The following is a 27,679-nucleotide window of genomic DNA, read 5'->3' on the forward strand; positions in this document are numbered from 1 at the left end:
CAACCCAGGAGGCCAAGTGCTGACATTTCAGCCCGCAAAGTCACAGATGAATTTGGAGCAAATCTCATTATACCGGACAGAATAAAGATGCTGCCTGTGAAAATGCTGTGGCATATGGACACTTTATCTCCCCCCATGTTTTTTAATAACTTTACACACACTATCTCGTTTCCCACTGATGCATATTTTAGCTGCAATCCTGCGCGGCGGTGATGCGGACAGCTCGCTTGCACCCCTGAGGACACTTATGCCACCTGTGACCTTTTCCCTTTTATGCACAAACACACTGCTTACAGCAAACTGATGAGCAGTGCTCATTCGTACCATATTCCGTTGGCCTGGTCTTTCCTTATGGCGCATGTTCTACAGGCCAATTACAGACATTGATGTATTTGGAGGTGCATTTATAAGTGGTGACCTGATGCAGCGGCAACAATCATGCTGACTAATTACCCACCAAGGTGCCTGAGCGATGTGGGGCTCTTAGCAAAGGCAACTGAATCCATCTTCTTTATGCATGCAGACAGGCCTGCTGCTGGCTGTTACACTGACAGGGGACAGTTTCGGCTGGCTGTTTGGGCTTGATTCGTGCTCTCCCCCGATTTTGAGCTCTGTTTATTAACATATGAATATATTTACAGACCCTGAAAGTACTCCCAAGAATCCCATCACGGTGAAAGACAAAAAAAGATAAGGCCCTCCAGATCTAATCTAGATATGGCAAATGCCTCCTTTGAACACCTACGACAAATTTACCCCTTGGTAAATCAAGCCGTCATTCCCGGCCCACACTCGATGCAATTTCCATTTGTTGTAGTGCTTTAAAAAAGTGTATTAAAGAACTGCTAGTTCTTTAAATTGCCGGAGACCTTGTCTTCGCTCATGTTTTCCTACTCCACACCCCACAGCATCGTCTACCACACAGTGGAGCAGATCTTCACTGTCACATTGATACTTTCGTGAGTGAGAGAAGGGCAGAGGGGCTTTTTATGCAGTGAGTGTACATGGACTCTAGTTGTCTTGTTTATAACCTGTGCTTTCTGGATCACCAGTTGGTTCCTCTCGCCTAGTGGTACATGTTCAAGATACTCATGGTAGCACTGACCCTCCATGGAAGGTCGCACAGAAAAAAAATTATGAGCCTTTTATTTGGAGTTTGCTCACTCTTCTCTTTGAGCGGCAATTAAGCTCATTTGGAGTTCACAGATCTGTTACAGTGTTGTGAAACCTTTTTTTCTCAACAAGCAGGGATGATGAAGAACATAAACCCACAGTTGCAAATGTGTTTTTTTTTTAAATTTACACTTTTGCTCAAAATATCTATCTGCAAATGTAGTCAAACGATTGCACTGGTAATCACATGGAAGCACACAATTCTGAAGTTGAAGCCTCGATGCTTCTGTAGTTAAAGTAATGAAAACTTGTATGATAACAGGAAGAACATTTAGAGGAGTGCACATGTGCGGTTCTATTGACTAGAATTAAGTAATTTAATTTATTTAAAATTGCATTTGCTATTTAAGCAACCTCAAGTAAATAGAGAGGGAACATTGATTTTGTAATGAACAGTAATAAAGGGACTTCACCATTACTCCACACCCTAAAAGCATAAGCTACCTCACACCCCAGTGAGCCACTTAATTGCCCACATCCACATAAAAAGGCCTAATGTACGCTCCCTGCGCTCCCACACATATAAAGCTATAGGAATCAAATGGAGTATAACTAATACAATTGATTTTGATCGGGAAGTACGAATAACACGATAACTGTGTCTTGCCAAGTGCTACTAAGGGGCACGCTCCGAGAGCCGTGCATCCTTTATGAGCCGCTATTTATTGTGCTTTTAATGAAGCTTGATTGGCAGCATGTCCTAGTGCCCATTATCATCAGAAGGATGTGCTCATTCTAATCTGCAATTATCACCATAATTGTGCTCAGAATCCTCTGGGTCCAAATAAGCAATCACTTCCACTGCTGCTGTGCCACCTGTAAGTGCTGCTCAGGAGGACACCCTGACAGGCTGACAGGTCTTCATATCAAGGGTCCTTTTTTTTTGTCTTTGGCTTTTTGTCTCCCTCTGCTCTTTATTTCTTGCGCCATGCTTCCCTGCTTTAAGTTTCACTGGAAATTTTGTCTGGGGTTTGTTTCTTTGTTTCTTTTCCTTTTCTCACATGCTCTTGATTAACCTTTCCCTTTTTTCCCACACGGCGCCATCCCCACACTCGTCCTCCTTCCTTTATCTCCCTCTCCTTTCCTCGCCCCATCCATCCCACTCCTCTCGCATCCCCTCCCAGCTCAAATTCCTAACCTTTGGTCACTTTCATCCCCGCGGTATGCATAAATGCAGGCCTATTATCAAGCCGGTTGTCTCATCATAATTATGCATTTTGTCATGTGCTGCCTCTGTAGCTGGTGATAAAAGGAGAGCCTGATTAAGCTGAAGGAAAGCTATTGATTCCTATTGACAGGCTCCTCAAAGGCCTTTGATGAAGGAGATGTAAATGAGGGTTTTCCACAGCGTTTAATGACTGCGTACCATAAAAGGCCAACATTCTTCTGCAGTCTGAAAGAGACATGCATCACTGACAACGGTGCACGAGGGACACTTTCAGTTATAGTGATGTTCACAGGCAATAAAAGGATGAGAGTAAAAACACAAGAGTGTTGGAACACAAATCGCAACTGTTGGATTTAAAAATCCTCTGCACCATTTATGTGGAGAGGTAAATTGCTGAAACGCAGAATTACCTGTAACAGCATGCTAGCAAAACCAATGTGTACCAAAGCATTAATGAGTCTAAATATCTAATTTCTTTTCTTTTTTTTTCTTTCCTAGCAGTCAGATGGCGCCTAGTAACCATGACCGGATACAGAGACTAAGGAATGAGTTCCAGCAGGCCAAGCAGGAGGACGACGTAGAGGACCATCAGCACACCTACAGCTTCAACCAGTCCTGGGTGAGTATCGAGTAGGAGCTGTATTCCAGGAGAGTGTACATACCTAAAAAATTCTTCGGGATCAATCCAGAGTTACTAGCTGAATGGATTCTTAGGCCTACACATATTTTTTTATTGCTTACTAACACTTCTATTCTGTTAACTTGAATGTATTTATATAGCGTCAAATTAAGGCACTTTATATATAAGGTAAACTCCCTTTTAACAAGTAGAAACCTCTGACAGAACCAGGTTCAGGGAGGGGCGGCCATCTGCAGGGACTGATTGGGCGTGAGAGGAGGGAGGCAGGACAAAAGGAACCAGGAGCCAGAGTTTAAAATGAATTTCTAATGATTAAAACCTACAGTGCTTTATAAACACGTGGAAAGCAAAAATGAGGTCTTGAACGCATTGTAGTAATATGAGTGTTTCTGCCACTCACTAATAAATCTTTGTTTTTCAGTCATTTTTACAAACAACCTCATTTTTTCACACTTTTTGTGCCTTAATCACCAGTCTGTATTTATTCTGTATTTAGTGGCGAGTCGAGCAAAATATCGTTATCGATATATCGTTGCTGAGGCAACGTGCATTGAACACGACACATGAATCAAACACAACTGGAGAATGTAGCATCGGGTTCACGTGGGGATGATGAAATGAACATATTATTATATAGGAAAATCCAAAAAAGTGGGTTTAATAATCATTAAAAAAAAAAGACACATAGATGTTAATAATTGCTGAATGTGTAATGATTGGTCCACATGTTAAGGAAAAGATGGTCATTTAATTAAAATAGATTAAAAATATTAAAGTAATTTTTATTAATTCCAAATGATGTGGCATGAAGCAAAGAGCAAAAACAACAATATTACTAGTTTGTTATAACACAGCATGAAACTGTCACTGGTGCTGTCGTGTGATGCCATCAACCTTTTAGACAGCGAAACTGCCAAACTGCAAAAACATTAGTTTTCTCTATTACCTAAAGCTACATTTCGTAGACTAATTCTTAATTTCTGGATCCAACCTTTGACCTAGACATAATTTCTTATCTGCAGTCACTGCATTTGCCTTTTCAGTCTTGGAAATATGACACACTTATGGAAGGAAGGCGATGTTAGGGGACAGAAACTAAAGACACCTACCCGCACTGTTCATTCTAATTTTCATTAGACTTGATTAAAGGGATTTTTAAATTAAAACAAATTTAAATTAAAAAAATTTGAGAATAGTTGCTTTAAGCCGTTCTACTCTCCAACGCTTGATCTGTAACAACAATGGGATTTATTCTTCATAATTGGAAAAATGTAATCAAGTTAATTCCTTTGTTAATTCATTCACACTTGATCTCATATCCATCCCTGCTGTGCATTAAAAGTTCAGGAACTTTAAGTAAGGAATCATATCCTTTTCCAAACTCCCTGTCAGGTCACCGATAATCTAAACTGTTGTCCCGCTTTTTACTTAACTGGTGTTTTAGAGGCGTGTAACTCATTAAAAACCATAACAAAAAAACACAGATAACCAAGTCGCGGGACATGTGGGATGTCAAATACCTCCATGTTATTTATCAATAATAACTTACAGTGACTTCAGTTTTTTGGTTTCTTTTTTTACTCAGTAACTTTTTGACCTCGGAGAAAAGAATGCGGCTAATTGTTGCTCCTAGCAGAGCTATTTAGAAAATGACGGGCCAGAAAGTCAGACCTTGAAAGTTAAAACATTTTGCATGCAATTTTCTAGAGAATTATCAGTGTTGGTTTGTCAGTTAAATTGGTTTGGAGTGGCCAGCATCTTCTACTGTTATTTCCGCTGTCCAATTGAGTTTGGGTAAAACACAGCAGCATGCTTCCCACCGTGTTCCTACACAGATGAAGGCAGGCTGTATTTGCTCTGGATTTTCTTCGGTATTTGTCAAACTGATGTTTGAAAAAAAAAAAACACAGAGTGGACGTCTATCTCTGTTTTCTTAATCTCTCTTTTCCCATCCGCCATTAGATGTGAACTGTTTGCTCACCACCAAGAGGTCTCAGTCTTTCTCTCTGAGCCGCTGAGCTCTTAATTGCGTCTGATCGTCGACACTATCGGGCACACCACTGCTCCACTGGTAATAAGATATAGGGCCAGCCCTTGAGTATTGAAGTCTGTTTTATTAGTCCTCTTTCATGTTATTTTAGTCATGTGAACAAGAATTCACAGTGGCAGAGCTTATTAGGAAAGGCAGACTTGCACCCGTGTTATGCGCTGACACTGATTAGCAGAACTCGAGGGAAATCCCGTCTTAGCGTCGTCTAGAAGCAGAATTGATATGGCTCTATTTAAAGTGAACAGGGTAAGGATTTTGCTTTGAAAACCAAAGATATTACAGAAAGATGAGACAAGTACAAAAATGTGAAGTGACATACTGACATTGACTATGCTGACAGGAATGGATAGTTAGCATCTTTACTGTATATTTACCTCTGCAAGGAGGTTAGGTTTTGGCATAGTGTGCGTCCATGACATTCTTTCTTTCTGTAAACACAATACCTCAAAAAATTTGGATGAATTTTGATCAAATTGGTCGGGTTGTAGAGGTCCATTATGCCAACCTTGAAAGACCAAATCCATCAAAAAAATAGCCAGAAAATTCAGATTTATGGGGGGAACTGAGATGTTTATTAACCCTTATAACAAAATCCACAATTTGTTTGCTATATCAAGTTGTGTATAATATATTTTTATTATATATTTATTACATATTTTTTGTATCGCATTTGATACATTGGACATTTTTGGCAACTTTTTGTTAACAACAATGTTAATTTTAGACAAAAAAAATTTTTTTCTCCATAACATTTTGATACTTATGTATCAAATATGATACAGGGCATTATAGGGTTAACAGTCCGTTAAAACTTTCCTTACATCCCCCAAGATCTTCAAGGTCAACTTAGTGACTTACAGGTAAAAAATTGACAAAAAGCCTTATGACTTAGAAAACTATGTATAGGGAATGATATATGGGAATTCTAGATATAACGTTACTTTGGACTAGAGATGGCACGATACCACTTTTTTATGTCCGATACCGATACCAATATCATAAATTTGGATATCGGCCGATACCGATATGAATCCGATATAGTGTGTTTTTTAATAAATAAAACTGTTTTTTTAATATCTTGCTGCTTTTTGTATAAGTTCAAACTCAAGTTTTAAAAAAATAAAACACTAAAGCTATTCTGTTATACCTGTATGCAAAAAATACACTGCAGCCAAAATATTTCATAGTTCAGCAATACTGATCAATCTAATAAACTTAAACCTAGTCTATCCTCCCTATTCTGGTATATTAAAGAGTAAGCAACCTAACTAATAGGGTTCCAAACTCCCAGCAAAAAAAGTAAAAAAAATAGGGAACCACCCTCCACCTCATGATGCTTAATTGACGTAATCAACTTTAATTTGATGCAGTGTGAAAAAAATGCACAGAAATCAATTATTTTTCAAGAATAATTAAAGAGATTCAACATCTTTCTTCAACAGAATTGCAGACTGCACAGATGGTACCTTCCCAAAGGAAAAAGTACTATGGCTTACTAGGGTATATTAGACTTAGTAGTTACTATATACAGTCATGGACTTCTATACATTTTACATCAGATTAGAACTTTGGGTGTAAGATTCAGATAATTAATTATTAAAAGCTAGACATTTTAAATGAGAATAAGAAAGAAAAGGATGTCTTTGTGCCCCCTTTCCCTGTTAATGCCCTATCGGCCCCCCTGGCTAAACTTTGCTAGATCCGCCCCTGCACACTTACCAGCCGTCAGCTACGTAGAAAAAGATCGTGGTGTAGAAAGTAATATTAAATAAATTCTAACAACAGATTATCAAGCTTAAACGTGCTGCTGTTGTTCAGCCGCTGGTTTCCTCTTTCTGGCGCAAAGTGGGCAATAAACAAACAAGAGAGACGGACTCGCGACAGAAAAGCCGATCAGCTGATCATTAATCAGTTTCACGATTAAAGTAGCAGCAGGAGAGGGAGGGAGAGAGGCAGTCGCTCCATATATCGGTTGTTAAGCTTAACGCTAGAATGCTTTACAAACATTCAGAGATGAACTTACACACTTGCTTTACTTCTCTCTGGGATAACTTTCTCGGTAAATGCCGGTTTGGTAGCGAGGCTACAAATACACACAGCTGCTCTATCACGTGATGCATACTGCTCTGACATGCTACGGTTATGAGCTGAGTTACGCCATGTCGCAAGTTTTGTGAGGTGCTTTTTTCATATTTAATGGATCGGATTACATTTTTTATTTCTCTTCAATATCCGATCCAGTATTTTAGGTCAGTATCAGACCGATACCGATACGTAATATCGGATCGGTCCATTTCTACTTTGGACCTCTGACCTCTTCTTCAAGGTCAAATAAGGTTAAACCTTCGTAAAATCTAAAATTCTACTGTGTTTGTTTATATTGAAAACATTTAGGGAATGATACTTTTGTATGGGGAATTGAAATATTATCCCACATTGGACCTCTGACCTCACTTTTAAATTTCACATCTGCCTTTCTTTGAAGCCAACCCCAAAATGTGTTACATAATATCATACTGTAGTATGACATTATATAATAAGGTGAGGTTATTCATGTCCTGTTATTTACAAATCAGTAGCTATTATCCACTACCTGCTCCTACGTAATGTTACATACAAAATATAAAAGCAAATACTGCTCAGAGGGAACTGCCTCGGCGGAGGAAGATTTGTCACAACTTTCAGAAAGTGAACTTCTGGTGTGGGTTTAAAAACTGTGGGTGGAGGTAGTGATGACAAAAAACATTTATTTATTTATTTTCAGTGTTTTGACCCACACTGAAAAATGTAAAGTCATAGCTGAGTTCTGTTCAAAGCTATCGGAGCTATTTTTTTCTGCACTGAAACTGATATGTCCTTTTTTAACAGCATGTTTCACTCAGTTTCATTGCTGAAGATTGTTCACAATGATGAAAGTGAAACCTTTCTGACCTCTACTTTTATAAATCAAATCGTTCAGGGAATGTAACCATGAAAAGCAAGATGCTCCGGCAGGCAGTTAAATGCCTACCACATCAAAGTCTGCAGAACTGCACTTTGATGCCTGTTTCCCCTGAGCATGCGAGGCTCCTTTGTGATAGCCTCCACGCAAATATACTGTACACAAACAGGAACTGCTAGCATCTCAAAGTGTTACTCAAGAACAGCAGCAGTTCAGATTTCTGCAATCATTTATCCAGATTTAAGGATTTTAGGTTATTTTAGGGTGCAGTTCTGGGTCACAGCACATGATCTTCATCAGTGGTTTCACCACATGTGATGGATAAACAGACCCGTGAGGACTTAAGACCCTGCTCTTCCATGTTGGCTTAATGGTTTAGCTTTAAAATTCATTTTTAATTTGGAAAAAGCTGTTTATGAAACATTCTCACGTTAAGGCCTGTTAAGTAGCTGCTCTCAATTTTATAGCCTGATCGTCATTAGCAGATGTATTCTGCATGACTTACATTTGATCTGTAATCCATTCAAACTGTGACTATAATCTACACTACAAAACACAAAATATTCTCTGCTAAAACGAAAGCCAATGTAAATGTTTTGCTTTCGGAACTTTAGAAAAATGTGTAAAATGATAATAATAGGGTTCGGCTAAGATAAGGGTACATGCATCAGTATTAGGTGTGGGGCCTGGTCTCCATGGGTTTAACCTCAGCTTTTCACTCAGGTCTGCCTGCTGCTAACAGCTGTAATGATCAGGTCCATCGCTGAACCTAAGCTCCAACATAATGGAATAATGATCAAGATACAAAAACCTCATCTATCAGTCAATCCACTTAGCCCAGCACACGCAATTAGAGCTGGTATGTTTTTTCTCCTGCCCGCCCTGCTTGTCTATAAGAGGGAATTTCCAGATGTTCATCATAAAGAACTGTTAAGCAATGTTTTTCCTAGAGCCCACCCCCCAGCCTCACATACACACACTCTTTCTCAATAAAAACAATTTGTGCTGTTAGGCTAGAGCACCAGTAAGCATGACCACACAGAGGAGAGCACCACGCTGGTAACTTGGATCACACACATCAACAGCAACTTTTAAAGCCCACATTTATGTGAATTCTTTTGATTTTATTATTACTTTGAATTCTGCTACCAGGGTTCATGTGTGTGCACATATTAGCTCTGCTTATGCAACTACTAGTTTCCTTAAATATTGTACTTTCATGTTGATTAGTGTTGTGTGCCTCACAGTTAACTCTATTACTATGTGATTACTTGAAGAGTAAGCCCTGTTTAACTAGTCACTTGACTTCCTCAGAGCTAAACAGCCAGGGATTGAACCACCAGCCTTCTGATTAATAGATGAGTAACCCAGAAAACAAGCTTCCTGGATATGTCACGCAGGTTTGCGGTCTAACGTTTCACCCGAGCTCTGGCAGTCGTGTTTGTGTGTCCGAGACTCGGCAGTTGGCACACTAACACCCTTGCTATCTCTCTGGCCCTACACAACCCCCCTATTTAGAATTTAAGATAGCCCAGAACAATCTCACACCCAGCGAGGAGTTAACACGTTACAGGAAGGCCATATCATGCTGTGAAAAAATAAGGGAAAGCCTAAAACCAGCATTGCAAACCCGTGCTGAGATGTGTTTCTTTCAACCAGATCTCTGACATTGATTGATTGTCGCCTTTTAGGGCTTCTTAGTCATGCTACTGCATGACTTTGTAGGGATTAGTGCTGTGTAATGTTGTGCAAGTAGTGAAGCAAGGTTTAGTGGCAACATGGTTAAAGTAAATACCATAAGCAATGGGATTTGCCATTGTATTTGAACAATACCAACCTTAAAGTTATGTGGCTTGGTTGTTAATGTGGAATAGATTGATGCGTGATCTGATATTGTCACGTTGGTGTTGTTCCCATATCACAGTAATATAGGTCCAAGATCAACGTCGCACTGACCAAAGATGTTATCTGAGCATTCAGTTAGCATTAGCCAAGAAGCTAGCTAATACTAATACATTAGTAGCATAAATTTAGCTAACAGCAAACCTAAATAGACAATATTTTTTATTATATTCCATGAATTAATAAAGAAAACACTTGAAAGCTGCTACCGGTTACAGAAGAGTTTGATATAAATAAAGGCATGTTTTTCTTTTCTTCCCACATTGCAAAACAACGTGATTGGTCAGTTTCACTTAAAGATACAGAAAAGAAAAATGACTTTTGTGCTGCCTTATGTGCATGCTACAAAGTCTCTAAATGATATAGCGATAGCCACACCAACCTCCTATTCACTGTGGTTCCTTGGACCAGAGGCCGGGAAATGGCAGACCACACTGCTTGATCCAGATGGTTACACCGCCCGGAGCTACACACCCTGGTAACCGCAAATGGACTGAGCTTGCTTATAATAAATTGGCGGAATTGGGTCGGTGCAGTGACTTTAAGAGAGACTGATTATCCAACTGGGCTTTTGTCAGGATGTGGTGTTTCACTACCATTCTCTCACTTTCTTCTTGTTGTTTTTGCCCATTAGCAATCTTAATGTCTTCCACATGTCTGTTTGTGTACAGCTCGACTGTTCTCTTAAAACGGTTCCCTATGTGGTGGCCTCCAAGCATACTATCAAGAGAAGCATGGGCGGTAAAGCCATATGTTAGTGCTGGCCCATCATCGCAACCTGCTTTGAAATCTCAAAGGTTTGTGACCAGCTCTGAACCAAGAAATATTACACCTCGGCTGTCTTGCTCGACTCCCACCCAGCTGCTTTCCTCGTCCTAGTTTTTTTTTTTTTTTTGATAGCTGCAAATAATTTTCATAATTACATCCCGCCGGCTCTCATGTTTTAACAGGTGGAGAATTTTTGTTTCCTCCTGCTTTGTCTGTGACACCACCAAGGAAGCAGGGGAAAGATAAAAACGTGCCATATTGACATCATTTTTCACATTATTGGATAAAAACAAACACGGACATCTCTTTGATTTGATTTCAACAAATGTCATGTTTTATATGGCATTATATTCCAGGTCTAACATGAAATAATCTGATTCCCCTTCCCTGGATAATGGCATTAGGCTGACTGATTTTCTCTCCTGGCTATTTCTCATGCATTTCTCTTGGCATGGCGTCATCCACGTCAACCCTTCGGTTTGAGACTGAAGAGTGTAGCACCGCAGGATTCCTCCTCACTTCCTTTCAAATCACATTAATAACTTTCAGAGTGCGTGACTAATTATTTTCTCACTACCACATTCGACTCCAGTAAAATTATTTTTCTTTTCCACCTCTCAGTTCATCTGATATTGGTTTATGTGCTCTACAGTTTCTGAGCCCGGGAAACATGTTGTTGCAGCGAAACCTGAAACATATGAGTCCAATTCACTTCGCCCACGTGGAATACTATTATGTTTTTAAGACTCGGAGGGCTTGAGAAAAAGACTTGCTGTTGACGCTGAGTGAAATGTAATTGCGCTGTTATTGCAGCTGTCCAAGTGAGGAGAAAAGCAGTCATTTCAGGAACAGAAGACGTTTCCAAGAAGACGTTTTTGCTGACAGCTTTTCATTCCACCAGCGCACCTTTACCCCATCGATTAATTCCAGAATTGTTCTCGTCGGTCAGATATTGCTGTATTATCAGAAGTGTTTGGCTTCACAGAGATACACTCGCAGCGTCTATTGATACCCCCCCAAAGGGCACCTTAATACCCCATATTTAGCATGTTTAGACACTTGCTTGTTACTGTAATGTACATATTTATAATACCCATATATCATTCTCTATATGTCTACATGCTGTCAATACAAATAAAGGCAGTAAGAAGAGCTGATTATACTACTATTAACACTTTGACCTTCAGATACCTCGAACTTGAAATAGAGGTCAAAGGTTATATGTGATATGATATTTTAAACCTTTATACAGTACTTAATATATGTTGATATTATGTTTGATAGTTTCAAGGTTTTGGTGATCTTTTGATCAATAAATCCTTCAGTTCACCTGGAAGACCTTGGTTAATGTAAGCCAAATTTTAATGGATTGTTAACATGACCGCACTCTACACCCTGACCAAGTTTGATCAGAAATCATTTGAGACTTTTTGTGACTGAATTGCAAGCACGCACGCAAATGCTACCAAAAACATAACCTCCTTGATGGAGATAACAATGGGAAGGTATCATTTTGTGGCAAATAGGGCTAATGTTGTAAATTGGGGAATTTTAAACTCAAACCCACAATCGTTTCTTCAGCCTAACCACACAGCGAAAAGTACGTAAAACGCAAGTGCAAACAAAATTAATCAGTGAATAGTTTTAATAATGAAAAATCCCAAATGGGAGCCTTGCCGCAGTGTTCTGGCTGACAAATGTCACTACATCTTAGAGGTGGCTGTAGCTCAGGTCATCTGTTGGAAGGTTGGTTCAATTCCTGGCTTCCCCTAGTCTGCATGCCAAATATCCTTGGGCAAGATATTAACCCCAAATTGCTCTCCGATGCATCCATCGGAGTGTGAATGTGTGTGAATGTTACTTAGAAAGCACTTAGAACAATGTGCTTGTGCAAATGGGTGTGAATGGGTGAATGCACAAGTTGTGTAAAGCACTTTGAGTGCTCAGAAGAGTAGAAAAGCGCTATATAAGAACCAGTCCATTTACCATTTACATCCACATCTGGCTGTCTGCATCCACAGACACCCTTTCAACCATTAAATGCAGATTTCACATTAAATGCACATTACTGTAGCTGGTGTGTCAAAAGCATGGACACCAAAAGACACCTTGTACTGTATGTACCTTTGCAACACCACCATCTGATTGAATGGCAGTATTTGACATCCTGTGTTTACTGCAAATCAGAGGACAAAGTGCATTAAACTGTGAGTTTAGCTACGTTCTGCCAGCTCCACAAATCCAAAGACTGTGAAGAAGCTGCTCAGGTTTAGAAGTCAAATTTGGGTAAATTGTGAGTTATTAAGTGGTTAATTTATTCACACAAGCCATCCACCACTACCTGCCTTCCACAATAAAGCCTGAGCCTTATGAATGCTGACAAGTGGTCAAGCCACGCCTGCAACACCTCTTCAGCTTGCTTCTGTGTAATTGGCTTGTCTCGTTCTTTCATAAGCCAGCTCGTTAGCAGCATGCTGGTGCTGAGGGAGATGATATCTCCATGTCAACCTCACAGATGATCAGACGGCAAACACACATGCACACTGGTACAGGTTAGCAGTGTGTTGTCATATGCATATGAGCGGAATGAAGCCATAGCTGGAAATGCTCGTCTATAATTTATCTCTTCAGCACACTAGTGGTGGGCTAAACTGATCCAAACTGTAGCTATCAAGACCTGCAGCTCACACAAATAAGCTCCATCGCAAAATGTTTAATGCATACTAAAGAGAAAAGTCATATCAACCATGTGGCCAGTGCAGTTTGTTTGAAAAGTTAAGAGAACAGGATTCTTTGTTTGTTTGTTTTAATCACAGCATTCTTTAAAAGCAGTTCTCCTTTCTTAATGTGTGGTTGATATGGACCACGGTTCATTTAGTACTTTATTATCTGTGTACCAGGCAACACAGATCCCTTAAACAAGCCATTCAAAAGGTACCTAGGGTTAAATGGACTAGCTAAACACACTTAGGGCTCTACTACCTTTAAGACTACAATATAAAATAAATCACTAGCCAAGAATCGCTGAAGCTGCAAACAACCAGCATGTGCCACTTTCCCACGAATAAGAACTCGTGTGAACAATTTAAGTTCAATTCATCTTTTATCAAAACAATAATTTTCTTTTCTCTTATATGGACTGGTTCTTATAATGCGCTTTTCTACTCTATCCTGAGCACTCAAAGTGCTTTACACAACACTTTTTTTCAACTGTTTCTGAGTGCTTCCTAACTAACATCCACACACTGTATGCATGCTATAGTCCGATGGATGCATTGGAGAGCAACATGGGGTTAGTACAACATGCACTGAAAGGCTTAAATGCTTGCCTTTGGTCCTCTCTTTGTTACTGTGTATTCACTGTGTCTGTGCTAACTGTATTTGTGGGTTTAACAGGCCAGCAATGGGACGGAGACATCAAGTGGACGCCATTCTGTAACGGTTGAGACTCAGGTCCAGAAACAGCAGCAAGAGGACAGAGATGATTTCCCACAAGCACAGAGACAGTACAATTCCCTGCCACGGTGAGACATCCTTCCTTCCTTTTCTTTCTTTCTTCAAACTGTCCATGCATCCATGCGGCTGCGTTCACCCCTTTGACTTATCACGTCCTCCCTGCCCTTTCTCAACCCCTTCATTTGACTTTTTTTGATTTCCATCAATTTCTTTTCCTCACATTTTTGCCTTCCCCCCCACCTCCCCCCTCCCTCACTTATCTCTTTGGCTTCCCTCAAAGTCAATCACCACAAAGCCACTTTCAACTAATCTCCAGACACATGAACGATTCTTAGCAAACTCTTTGAATGAAATCATTTAATGTGATCGCTTAGAATTATTTGACTGATATTCAACTTCATTAAGTCAATGCTGACCTGAAGAAAGCGGTGACTTTGTCCCAAGCCCCCCTCTCCAATAACAGCTCCAATATCACATTATTTTTTCTAAAGGCTATTTTTTCCCCCTACAATCTCTTGCCTCGCACAGTTTGCCATTAGGAGCTACAAGCACTGCTCTTCATCTTCTCCATCTTCTTGTTTCGATTCTTTTTTGCATATTTGTCAAAGAGATGCCAATAAAGCTTACCATATCTTACATCTTGAGCCTTTTTTGTGGGAGGGGGTGGTTTAGTATCAATATTTGCCATTTCTGCCAGCACTCCGTTAAATGTCTTTACTGAAGTTTTTAATCTCATGGCAGTAGGTGCAAATTACAAAGTTAACCACTGCTGCTAGGGGAAAGAAAGTCGCATATGAAGCTTAATATCCTGGAAGAAAAGCTCCCCAAGGCAATAATTCTGTCATTTGACTGACTGACACATTATTGTTGAATATTTTCACACTGAAAACAATCCATTGTGAGGGTTTTTTTGCATTGTGAAATGTATTATATGTTCAAAAATGCTAAGAGCAAAGTCAAGATTTATTTCACTTTTGCAGCTTGCCAATTTAAACAAAGACGGAGCCCTTAATATATGTGTGTGTGTGTGTGTGTGTGTGTGTGTGTGTGTGTGTGTGTGTGTGTGTGTGTGTGTGTGTGCGTGCGTGGTCTTTTCATTTTCTTTGCCAGTTCTCGTCTATGCTGTAACGCACAAGCACCAATCACTTCTTCATATTCATCCCCTTTTGTGTTATGTTGCCTCAAAACACAGTTGGGTCGATGAAAACGTGTTCGTGTCTGTGGATATGGATTTGTGGTCCACACGGACACATAATCAATTTGGTCTGTATAAGGCAGACTGATCTATGCATTCCCCTCATATGTGTTATCTGCTTGCATCTCATGTGGTGTGACAGTTGAGCTGGGACCTTCTCTCCCAGTGAGTTGCTTCTCTTGGGAAAGTTCATGTCTCCGGCCAAGCAGCCAAGCGAGGATGGCCTTTGATATGCATTCCTTTCATAATCTCATAGTGGCTTCGGGCTAAGAGCCACATGAGCTCAGGCTTGATGCTTGACCCTGGCTGAGGCTTTTCGGGGCTTGGTGTGTCGGCATGGCTTCTCATTAAAGAGCTAGTCTTACATCCCCAGATTAATAATCACAATGCCTTCTAATGTCAGCCACCTCTCTTATTGGAACCTCTTCATCTTTTCCTCTTCCAAAGCAGGAAGTCTGAGCAGTCAGCCATTCAGCAGAAAAGGGAACATTCCCTCACCAAAAAACACCCCAGAAGCTTCCAGAGAAAACCATGGTAGCTGGTTATCTGATGACGGCCAGGCTTAGCTCGCTGTCTGGGATGTGAGGATTGGAAGAACACTAATGAAGGCTTGTTGTTGGAGCAGGATTAGCAGTGACAGGCAACGGAGGTCGAGAGTGACTGGGAGAGGAACGAGTGTTTTAGTAGGAAGGAGAGACCACTGATTAGCCCGAAAGAGATGTACACACACACACAAGCACACGCATGAATGCAGTGAATGTCGAGATAAGGTTCTTAACTGCGGGCTGAGTGAACTGCCAGTAGCTCTTTCATCTAGCCGTGCAACTATCGCATTCCCAGCCAAAAGAATATTGTTCCAAGTTAGAAAGAAAACATTATTCCAGGTTTGTAGACAATTTATTTATACAATATAGAAAATGATTGTTGCATTACACATTAGATGCTTTTGGGTGCATGTGTGCGTGCGTGCATGTGTGGAAGCTTTCTCCTACTTCTCATAAACTCTGATTCTTCCCAGCTGTTTTAAAGAAACACACAGCGGCCACAAATGTTCCTGCGAGCCAACTTCCTGGGTTTGTTTGTTATTTTCTGTCATTCTAAATTTACCCCACTCTTTGGCATGATGTATTTTCCCATCCCCTCCCGCTGTACATGTAACTAATCTACTTTGTGATATATTTTGGCAAAGGAGTAGAGGTGATAAGAGAAGTAGATCCCTTGACGCATCAATCACTATTACATTCCTGTGGAGCAACGCAATCTCTCTGCTCTCATCTCTCCGCTTCTGACTTCCCCCTAAAACTTCTGTGCTTTTAAAACCTAAAAGGTCATTCTGGAAACGCAGGTTGCTTCCTCGTGCAACAGGCGTTCCTGTGCTTCTAAACAAGCAACTCCCTCATGAGCGGTGCTGGCTGCTCTGTGAGCCAAGCCAGGGTGTAAGTGCGTGGCGGCTCGCCCAGACGGTGAGGTCCATGTATGGAGCATGTGGTGAGGCTCTCTGCAGTCTGTCCCTACATCTGCCCCTGTACTTGTGCATACTAGCAACCAAATGGCGGAACAAGAGGATGTGTTTGTGTTGCACATGTTCGTAACAGAAATGCATGCACAAAAAAACTCACAAGCTCACAAGAGCCCACATACCCCACGTTTACAGGGCCGTGTGCTTTAGCCCTTCCCCTCCCTTTAGTCATTGTGAACCGCAAGGGCTTTCATTAGAAATGCTGAAATTCTGGGATTCTCATAACAGTTTCACTATGATGATGATAGAAAGAAAATATTTCTAGCAATGGAAAGTTATCAAGAAAGAGGCACTGTGTTTTGTAGCATTTGCTTTAAATCTGTGTGCCCATGATGGCAGCCCTGGCATAGGAACAAACTGTATAGTGTTTCTACTTGCAGTGGAATTCCCTTATTGAAATCCCCACTTCAACACTTATTTTTAAAATGTTTATTATGAAACAGAATGGTATTTCAATAAAAGAAAGAAGAAATAGAAAAAAAAACACAACAGAAGGTCAAAAAACCCACAAAGGAAGTTGAATAAAATAGAACAGAAGTAGAAAAAAACAACTCTCACAAACACAACTGTAGTGTTTCTGGTGAGACATTAATGCACAAGTGACAAAAACATGTGAAGGATTGCACCGAGACATGTTTAAAAGGATTCATCAGTGCTATCAGAGAAAAAAATATCACATGATTCATGTAATACGTTTACTGTTAGCTTGTCAGTTCTGTAGCTGTTCTATCACGTTAATATCTCACCAAAAACACTTTCGTTGTGTTTTCTGTGTGTGTTTTGGTTTGTTTTTTGGGGGGGAGTTTGCTGAAGTTTTCCTTTGTATTTTATTTTACTTCCTTTGTAGTTTTTTTTTTTTATTGCTGTCACCCCTTGAGTCAGCACCCAAGCCGGTGAATGCATTAACCCAAGAAGGAAGTCACCTAGGATCAAATTGATACCCTAGCTACATCGACTAAACCTCTCTGACAATTTTGAATTTTGAAAAGGAAAAACACAGCGTTTTGAAAACGCTCCCAAAAACGCATACATTTCAAAACAGAGCTGCCCCGTCGCAGTGTGGACACTCGAAAATGCAGACTTTCTAATAGCGGAGGGCATTATACAGCAGTTGTTTAGATTGCTCTCAATTTTGACAGCCCTAAAAATGATTAATATCAGTTTGTACATGCTCCAGATAGCTTTTCTTCAAATTCTTTAATTCTCACTCGCTTTTGCGCATGCACAGGACTGTAACATTTTGGGTTGTTTCAATATGGACGCGCAACTCTGTGAAAACAACTGAAAACGCTAGTATGGACACCGTTTTCTTTTTTTTTTCTTTTTTTTCCTTTAAGCGAAGGACAGTGCGTTTATTTACAGTGAACACATACACCAAGTGGCTATATACAACGTGCAGGGGAAACGGATCCGGGTCGCCAGGGTCCGTGGGAAACAGGGTTGGGAGAAGGGTGTTCCACACTTTCTGTACAAAAACGTTCCCCCTCAATCATTCCTCTCCGCATCGGGTTCCAAAAACGATACTGATAGCTCAACGATCCAGCGAAGACTAGTGCAGACTCGCCATCTAAGTAATCAGCTGGGATCAGCGGCCGGTGTGGTGATGAGCAGGTGTGTGGGCCAGCAGCGGGAGCCCGCAGTGAGCATCGCCGTGGCGAGAGAGAGAGAGAGTGAGAGAGAGAGAGAGCGAGAGAGAGAGAGCAAACAAACCACAAACATATTGCCCAATAGAGGATTGACCAGCGGGGCACAGGGACCATGACAGAATGTGTATTTTTTTTTTATTTTACCGCAAGCAAAAAGTACTCCACCACAGATTTTCAAATTCTTATCCTACTTTATACTTTTCTTTGCAAATATTTCATTCATTAAACTGCAGTCATGCTTTGGGACCCTATCTGCGATGTTTAAGGGAGCTCTGAAGAAATGTTATGGTTGCAGCTTTTAGGCTTTTTGCATTTGATACATAGGGGCACAACAGTCCTATGTGAAAAGGTCAGTCCATCACAAACCATCATGTTCCCTGATGTTGTCTCCAAGACTTGAAAATATGCTGCCTGTTATTTATTTATTTATTTTTGTCCTGTGGCATTTTGGGATGATTTAAATATTAAGTACAAAAGTTGTCTAAATGGTGCTTAAAATAACATTTCACCATTTGATTTTTGTTTGATTGCAAGAGGAAAGAACAGACAGAGACTGCACAAGTAAATGCTATTTTAAATAAAGATATTAAAATACATACATACATATATATTTATAAATTCACCTGTTATGTTTATCATCCAAACTTGTTTATATTAAGTGTTTAATTACCCTTTTAAAGTCACACTGACAGCAGCAATCTAACATGATCCTAAACATTTTTCATTTAAAATTAAAATAACAAAATGCCATCAACAATCTTTTTTCTTAAATTGCTCCCTGATTTTTGTTATATGCAACTGTACCCAAGTCAGCATCTGACTACAATAAATGCTTAATTGAAAAGGGAATGCCACTATAATATATACACTCAACAAAAATATAAATGCAACACCTTTGTTACTGCTCCCATTCCCCATGGGATGGACGTAGAGACCTAAAATTCATTCCAGATACACAATATAACCATCCCCCCCAAACAGTGGTCACAAATCAGTCCAAATGTGTGGTAGTGGGCACATCTGCTATATTGAGATAATCCATCCCACCTCACAGGTGTGCCACATCAGGATGCTGATCTGACATCATGAGTAGTGCACAGGTGTACCTCAGACTGCCCACAACAAAAGGCCACCCTGGAATGTGCAGTTTTGTCTCACAGCAAAATGCCACAGATGCCACAAGCAATGAGGGAGCGTGCAATTGGCATGCTGACAGCAGGAATGTCAACCAGATCTGTCGCCCGTGCATTGAATGTTCATTTCTCAACCATAAGCCGTCTCCACAGGCGTTTCAGAGAATATGGCAGCACATCCAACCGGCCTCACAACCGCAGACCTCGTGTAACCACACCAGCCCAGGACCTCCACATCCAGCAGGTTCACCTCCAAGATCGTCTGAGACCAGCCACCCAGACAGCTGCTGGAACAATTGGTTTGCACAACCAAACAATTTCTGCACAAACTGTCAGAAACCGTCTCAGGGACGCTCAACTGCATGCCCGTCGTCCTCATCGGGGTCTTGACCTGACTCCAGCTCGTCGCCGTAACAGACTTGTGTGGGCAAATGCTCACATTCGATGGCGTCTGGCACGTTGGAGAGGTGTGCGCTTCACGGATGAATCATGGTTCACATTGTTCAGGGCAGATGGCAGCTGAGAATGTCCCAGTTCTTGCATGGCCAGCATACTCACCGGACATGTCACCCATTGAGCATGTTCGGGATGTGCTTGACCAGCGTATACGACAGCGTGTACCAGTTCCCACGAATATCCAACAACCTCGCACAGCCATTGAAGTGGAGTGGACCAACATTCCACAGGCCACAATTGACAATCTGATAGACTCCATGCGACGATGTGTTGCACTGCATGAGGCAAATGGTGGTCACACCAGATACTGACCGGTTCTGGGTCCCCAGACCCCCAATAGCGCAAAAAACTGCACATTCCAGGGTGGCCTTTTGTTGTGGGCAGTCTGAGGTACACCTGTGCACTACTGATGATGTCAGATCAGCATCCTGATGTGGCACACCTGTGAGGTGGGATGGATTATCTCAATATAGCAGATGTGCCCACTACCACACATTTGGACTGATTTGTGACCACTGTTTGGGGGGGATGGTTATATTGTGTATCTGGAATGAATTTTAGGTCTCTACGTCCATCCCATGGGGAATGGGAGCAGTAACAAAGGTGTTGCGTTTATATTTTTGTTGAGTGTGTATATATACATATATATATATATATATATATATATATATATATATATATATATATATATATATATATATATATATATATATATATAAAAACACCCAGCACGCCCCTGCGGGCGGTTTATCCTTCAAGCTCGGGTCCTCTACCAGAGGCCTGGGAGCTTGAGGGTCCTGCGCAGTATCTTAGCTGTTCCCAGGACTGCGCTCTTCTGGACAGAGATCTCCGATGTTATTCCCGGGATCTGCTGGAGCCACTCGCCTAGCTTGGGAGTCACCGCACCTAGTGCTCCGATTACCACGGGGACCACCATTACCTTCACCCTCCACATCCTCTCGAGCTCTTCTCTGAGCCCTTGGTATTTCTCCAGCTTCTCGTGTTCCTTCTTCCTGATATTGCTGTCATTCGGAACCGCTACATCGATCACTACGGCCGTCTTCTTCTGTTTGTCTACCACCACTATGTCCGGTTGGTTAGCCACCACCATTTTGTCCGTCTGTATCTGGAAGTCCCACAGGATCTTAGCTCGGTCATTCTCCACCACCCTTGGGGGCATTTCCCATTTTGACCTCGGGACTTCCAGGTTATACTCGGCACAGATGTTCCTGTACACTATGCCGGCCACTTGGTTATGGCGTTCCATGTATGCCAAGTGGCCGGCATAGTGTACAGGAACATCTGTGTATATATATATATATATATATATATATATATATATATATATATATACATATGTATATATATATATATATTTTTTTTTATTTTTATTTTTTATTTTTATTTTTTGGTGTCCCGTTTGGATTTTTAGCCATCAGAATTGTTGTCTTAAGGCCAAGAAAGATGCCTGGACACAGTTTTCAAATCTATCCGGGCTAGTGTGGACGTAGCCTCAGTTGCACTGCGTTTGAACACTCAGGGCCATCGTACATATTCCACTGCCAATATATCTGCCTATATATATTTACCATGCTTATATTCAAAAGTGCTTTCTTACCAAATGCTGGACTGACTTGGCTGGACATGTGTCACCACTTCCATCAAAACTTTAAATGGGCATATTTTTGAATGGAGTAAAATTCATCAGTTTCATCTAGTTGATTGTGCAATTAAAAACCATGGTTGTTGGGTTTTGTTTTGTTTTTTCAGTTTGTACAAATTGAGAAATGAGTCCCACTTCCCTCAATTGTAAAACCACACAGTTGTGTCTTCTGCCTGTTCCTCACAGCCTCCCTGGAATGCAGGTGTTCTGGCCTAAAAGCATACCGGGCCCCTGTCTCCCTCTGCAGTCTTGTGCCTTGTACTCAAAAGCCTTTTAAGCACACAATGGGTCAGTGAGGTGTGAATGGGATCTCTCTTAGCACCCCTGATGCAAAAGACACTGTCACAGATATTCCATCCCACGTCTGCTCTAATGGATTCTAATAGCCAAAGACCCTGCAGATTTCAATGACAGCTGTCCAGGTGAAAGGGGAGCACGTGTGGTGGGAAGCATGCATGGATGATAGCTCTTTTGTTTAAATTTTGTTTCTAACAAAAGATACGTCCATAAATCTTTGGCCGGCCTGTCAGTGCATGGGCTGACAGGCAAGTCGAAGATGAGTAGAAGCCAGATAACTCTCTGAGGCCTACCATTATTCTGTCTGGTCTGTAAGTGCACCCATCTGCATCCCCAATACCAAGTTAAATGGATGAAAGCCGGCATTTTCTCAGCGAGGTTTTAACATTTATGTTTGTTTACAATGTGGAAATAATAGTCCTGCACGCGTTTCATGCTTCCGATATTTATTTCCTGCCTCTTTCATGTCTCGTTTCTTTTTTCTTTTATGTTACTGGATTCAGTCTAATCACGCAGGAGCCTAAAACAGACCCCTCTGCACCATTGATGTTGCTTTCAGTATTTTAAGTGAATGCCACGTCCTGCTTTTAGCTCTCACACAAATGTGAAAATGATCCCGTTCTCCGCTGAAGTGCAGTTCCTTTTGAATTCCCCTTGAATACTGCTGACCCAGGGGGCTTTTTTTTTAAACAGAATCAAATAAAATCCACCTCTGTTCGCTTTAGATTTAATTGCTGCTTAAGGTGACTGAGAAAACAGTGCAATTGACCCTCCTACCTGTTTCTGTGTGTTTAGGCAACCTCGCAAGAACAACAGTGCGGCGTCCCAGGACTCGTGGGATAAGATGTACGTGCCAGCAGAGGGATTTCAGCCATCCAAGGAAAATCCTCGCTACTCCGGGGGCCAGGGGTCACGTAACGGCTACCTGGGAACACCCAGTATTAACGCCCGCGTCTTCCTCGAGACCCAGGAGTTGCTGAGGCAGGAGGAAAGGCGTCGAGAGCAGGAGGCCAGCAAAACCAGGCCGCCTCCTGCACAGGAAACCCCCAGCGGCATCACCTTTGACCAGAACAGAGACAGCACTCAAGCCACTGGCTCTGCCATAGCTCGGGCCCTCTCAAAACCCAAGGGGCCCTACAGACAGGACGTGCCCCCATCACCGTCCCAAATCGCCAAGCTCAGCAGGCATCAGAGTTCAGTGAAGGGAAGGCTGTTTTATTCCTGAGAGGGTGAAAATAGAAGAATATGGATGTCTTTAAGGAGATGAGGACTGATCCTAACAAGCATTTACAGGGAAAAAAAAACAAAAACAAGATTTGTGGGATTTTTTTAAAATAAAAATATGAAATATAAAGATTTTTATAGGACTGCTGTAAAAAATGTTTATATTTAAAGAAAGATTTTTTTCTTAATTAAGAACCGTGATCCTTTTTAAGCTGTTTTATAGTCCAGCATTGTGATCATTCATACCTTGTATGTTTATCCTTTAAGTGCCTTTAACGTCATTTGATTGTTTGGTGTTTTTGACTCGTGATCTGCTGTTTTGACCCATCTAACACACCCGTAAAAAGCTGCCATCACAACAGAGCACTGTTTGAGGGGATCTCAGCAGCGCTGCACCTAAACAGTCGTAACCTAATGGGCAAGTCTCAGTCCAGACATGCTTTTTCTACCACGCATCTGCTAGACCTCAGTCGATACCACGCTTGTGTGAATGAGGCTTATTTTTTATGTTCATGGCGACTTTAACTGTGTGTGTGTGTGTGTGTGTGTGTGTGTGTGTGTGTGTGTGTGTGTGTGTGTGTGTGTGTGTGTGTGTGTGTGTGTGTGTGTGTGTGTATTTGAGAGAGAGAAGGTGACAGAGTGCTGGCAGGAGCTGACATGTAGTGGGAGAGTGTGGAGGTTAAAAAGCTTGTGTGAACTGTGGAGTCAGAGCTTGGGTTTTGGGCATGAGCACCCATCCCCCTCACTTCAGGGAAATGTCCCTTTTGGTTTCAGATACAGGACTTACTCAAAGTCTGTATCCTCTTTCCAACCCCCTCTTGTATTCAGTATGATAATCCTAAATTCTCTCTTCCCTTCTGCTGGCTGCTTTATCAGTCCCCCCTCCCCCCCTCTCTCACATTGTCGCCATCAATATACAGCACTCTCAGTGGAGGAAAACGGCTTTAGATCTTCTTTATTTCTGCTCCGCTCCACCCACTCAGGGAATCCAGCAGTACAAATGGGGTCAGGTCTGGGTTATTAATTAATGTACGTCATTAAAAATAAATGCACACCTTCGTTTGTGTTTGTTCTCACGTACGGTGAGGAGATAAAAAATGGCAACCTTGGCGGCGTGCCGCTTGGCCCCTGGCCTCGCCTGGACTGATTTGGCCGTAACCGAAGCCTGCTGGCCTTTAGGTGTCTGAGCTGTTCTTCGCTGAATATTTCATCAGGGCAGCTACATGGGAAACTGCATCAGCTCTGCTGTGGGTGGCCTTGGTGTAGTGCTGCATATCCATGGGGCAGATACAATGGAGCTGATTTTGTTTACCTTCATGATTATTTCCATTATTTCCAAACAAGAATTCACTCTTCTGGAGTTGAGGACCTGATTTGCTATGTGAGGCCAATTTTTTTTTCTTAAGGAGAAAAGTGCAGATTACATTTGAGTTACAGTTTAGATTTAGATCAGGTTCGGAAAAATGACTTGGATATATGTTTATATGCACTAAAAAAAACAGGTTATGCTTTCAACTTGAAACTGAGGTGTAAATGTGATCAGGCTGGTGATCAGACTTCTCCTTTGCTACATTACACAACGGTCTTTTGTAACTGTTGTGGTATTACAATATGCTGTTTCATGGTGAATGTGCTCAACAAGCAGATCTCCAGCATTGTCATATGACACATGTAGACCTCTGGTGGTTTCTTTGTGTCAACTTCAGTCACGCTTGGATGGATTTATTTTGAACACCAAGGATGTATCTAACAAGCGAACTCCTTGATTCTCAACTCTGAGATCAGGCACATGTAATAAGAAACCCAGCGAGACATCTGCATGACCAAGAAGTCTGTTAAAAGCTAGCTTGACAAATCAGGTCTCTCTAATTCCATGTTCCAGCCATAGACAAATCAGCCTACCACAGACAGCAGGCCGAAGCTTTGTTGCTTAAAAAAAAATGCATTCGATATAATACACTGACTGGAGTTCTCACAGAATGAATTGCACTTTTCTCTTTTGTCCCCTTTGTGATCATTCAAATGAATTTGCTTCGCTAAACCTCTGTTATTTCCTGAGCCCCGGGTTAAGCGCCGAGTCTGGGATTATACTTCTTTGGGAACACACACACGGACAGCTGCGGCCACCACCGAGGCCTTGTTCTTCCTATAACGCTGCTTTCTGGTCCGTACAGAGTTCTCTCGGAGGACACTGCAGTGCGCTGGCAGCACATACAGCAGATCTCTCCACCCTGGCCTACTTAAGTACGCTGAAAATATAACAGCATAAGACTAGAATTAGGATTAAGATAAAACTCCAGGCTACAGTTTCACAGTCGCTGGTGAGATTATCGATTACGGTCCTCACAAGCAGCAAAAAAAAAAAGTATCCTCACACATGCAAGGATATTGAAAGGAGAGCATGAGTAAGCTTGTTTTGCTACCAATTTTTGCATCGTGCTTGTATGTAGGTGGCCATGTGGTTAAGTGTCTGTGAATGCTGCCAGTAAATAGATTCTCCAATATGTCTCTGAATATGTCTTGGCAGCCATATGAACCACTCTGCTGCCGAGTGGGAGAAGAGCAGAGGAGTAGGAGGGAGAGAAGATGGGAGGCCTGACCTTGCAGATGATTCAGTCAATGGAGTAATCACAACTATTCCTCTGAGTCCGCACTACAAACGAGAGGTTACTGACGAGGCGGCGCTCACTTTTGCTGTCTCTTCTTCTTATTCTCCACATTTATCTCCTCCTTCTGTCTGTCAGTTTGCATCTTTTTTTTTTTTTTTTTGCCTGGGCAGAATTGTTGGATCTGGTTGTGTAGATGAAAGTGGTGGTTGCTGTTGTTGTTGGTGGTGGTGTGTGTGTGTTTGCATGGGCGTGCATGTGTTTATGTAAAGGAACTTTGACACAGCAGCTGTTTTAACCAACGTGTCCGTGTTTCATGTCTCATGAACTGTAGAGGCGCCCGTGATATCTAATGATTTTATTCCCCATCTCTCCTATGCAAATTAGATGATATCCCATAATGCACATTTATTATTTGTGTTGTGTAATTAATGTTTGTTCTCCATCTCTGTGACATATGGATATTTTTTTCCCCCATAAAGCTATTATTTCGGGAGATTTTTTTAAAGTCCTGGGATAAATGAGAAAGATATTGCCATATTTTCATTGTGTTTTTACAGCCTTCCTTTATTGTGTTTTATTATCCACAACATGGTACTATGGTAGTGAAAAAAAAGAAAAAAAAATATTAATATGTAAGCACTGTGCAATTTTCCTTTATACAACAGTGTGTCATTAAGAAATGTTTCTGCTGTTCTCTGTACATATGATATGAACCATTTTTTCAGCGAATAAATTGAGGGTAGTTTCAGTCCTTGTAACAGTAATTTCCCTTGATTGCTTTGCTTTAACATTCACAAATTGTTCCTCTCCTTGATAACGCCAGCTAAGGGAAGTAATGAATAACTTATTCTTGCTGCTGCCATACCGGATATGTATTCAGGATTCAAGAATTCAAAATGAAACATTGTTGAACTTATGATAATTATCGGTTATGAAAGTAAAATTGGCTGTTCTCTTTCAGAGGTACGCACATGCATTTGAACTAGGAACGTTCACTTTACTCGTCATCTGGTTGCCATATCATTTCTCACTCTTTCAACATGAAGGCAAGAGAGACCTGAGTAAAGGCTGAACTTTCTAAACAGTTGCTCTTATCACTTTTTGACTGCTGAAACAAGTGGAACGTTTATGGTCTAACTGCAGCTATAAACTGGCGCTAGCTGAAAATGTGGTTCCCACATTTGTTAAAGTGGCAACAAATCCAAAGGTACAAAAAAAGCCCCACACTCGCACATTCTCTTTGTTTTTCATCTCTTTACACTCCAGCCTAGAGCCGGCTTTCCTTCTAACAACATCCTGTGATGACGCTGATGGTGATAAAGACAATAGTTAAGTTTATGATGTTGAACTCCGGGGAAAAGGAAGGTTTTAGAAAGTGCAGGTTCTGGCCCTGCATTACAGAACTCCTGCCAAATCTGCCTCATCCTGAGGAAGGGAAAGGCTTTTGATAGAATCCGTCTGCTCAGAGAGGAAACATAGTATAGAGCACATGCACCAGGGGTAGAGACATCCACTACTCCGTATAGCGCCTTGGGGTGCAGCAGTAAAATTAAGGTGAAGAGTGAGTGGAGTAAATTTGTCCAGCCTGTGAGAGGACAGAGGGTGACTTTAACCCTGAATAATACCTCGAGGGGAAATTTAAAAGCACCTCTGAAGTAACTCTTCTCTGAACATCCCTGCTGAGCCACAGTCCGTTGCTTTTTATATTGCCTTTGATTGAGGGTCAATAGAGCAAATGGGGAGGAAAGAGACTGCATTTGGTCATGTTCCAGCTCTGTTTCAGCTTTCACCTTTCCCAAAATTCAAAGAGCTTTAATAGAAATACATATCAATGCTTTT

At 41.3% G+C, this 27,679-nt stretch overlaps 1 protein-coding gene across 2 annotated transcripts in view; it reads left to right on the forward strand.

Moving 5' to 3' along the window:
* The window catches only part of LOC308385851 (partitioning defective 3 homolog), a 354,241-nt gene extending 327,650 nt beyond the window's left edge, over positions 1-26,591 (forward strand). The window contains exons 22-24 of one of the 2 annotated variants that reach the window (XM_080865038.1): positions 2,843-2,960; positions 14,039-14,166; positions 22,803-26,591. In XM_080865038.1, coding sequence (XP_080721164.1) covers positions 2,843-2,960; positions 14,039-14,166; positions 22,803-23,232 — 676 coding nt within the window. In that variant the 3' untranslated portion in view covers positions 23,233-26,591. Of the gene's footprint in view, positions 1-2,839; positions 2,961-14,038; positions 14,167-22,802 lie in introns of both variants that reach the window. The other variant, XM_080865037.1, reaches the window with a different exon arrangement.
* Positions 26,592-27,679: the final 1,088 nt, after the last annotated feature.

This window comes from Rhamphochromis sp. 'chilingali' (assembly GCF_963969265.1).
Source record: "Rhamphochromis sp. 'chilingali' genome assembly, chromosome: 18".
Lineage (NCBI taxonomy): Eukaryota > Metazoa > Chordata > Actinopteri > Cichliformes > Cichlidae > Rhamphochromis > Rhamphochromis sp. 'chilingali'.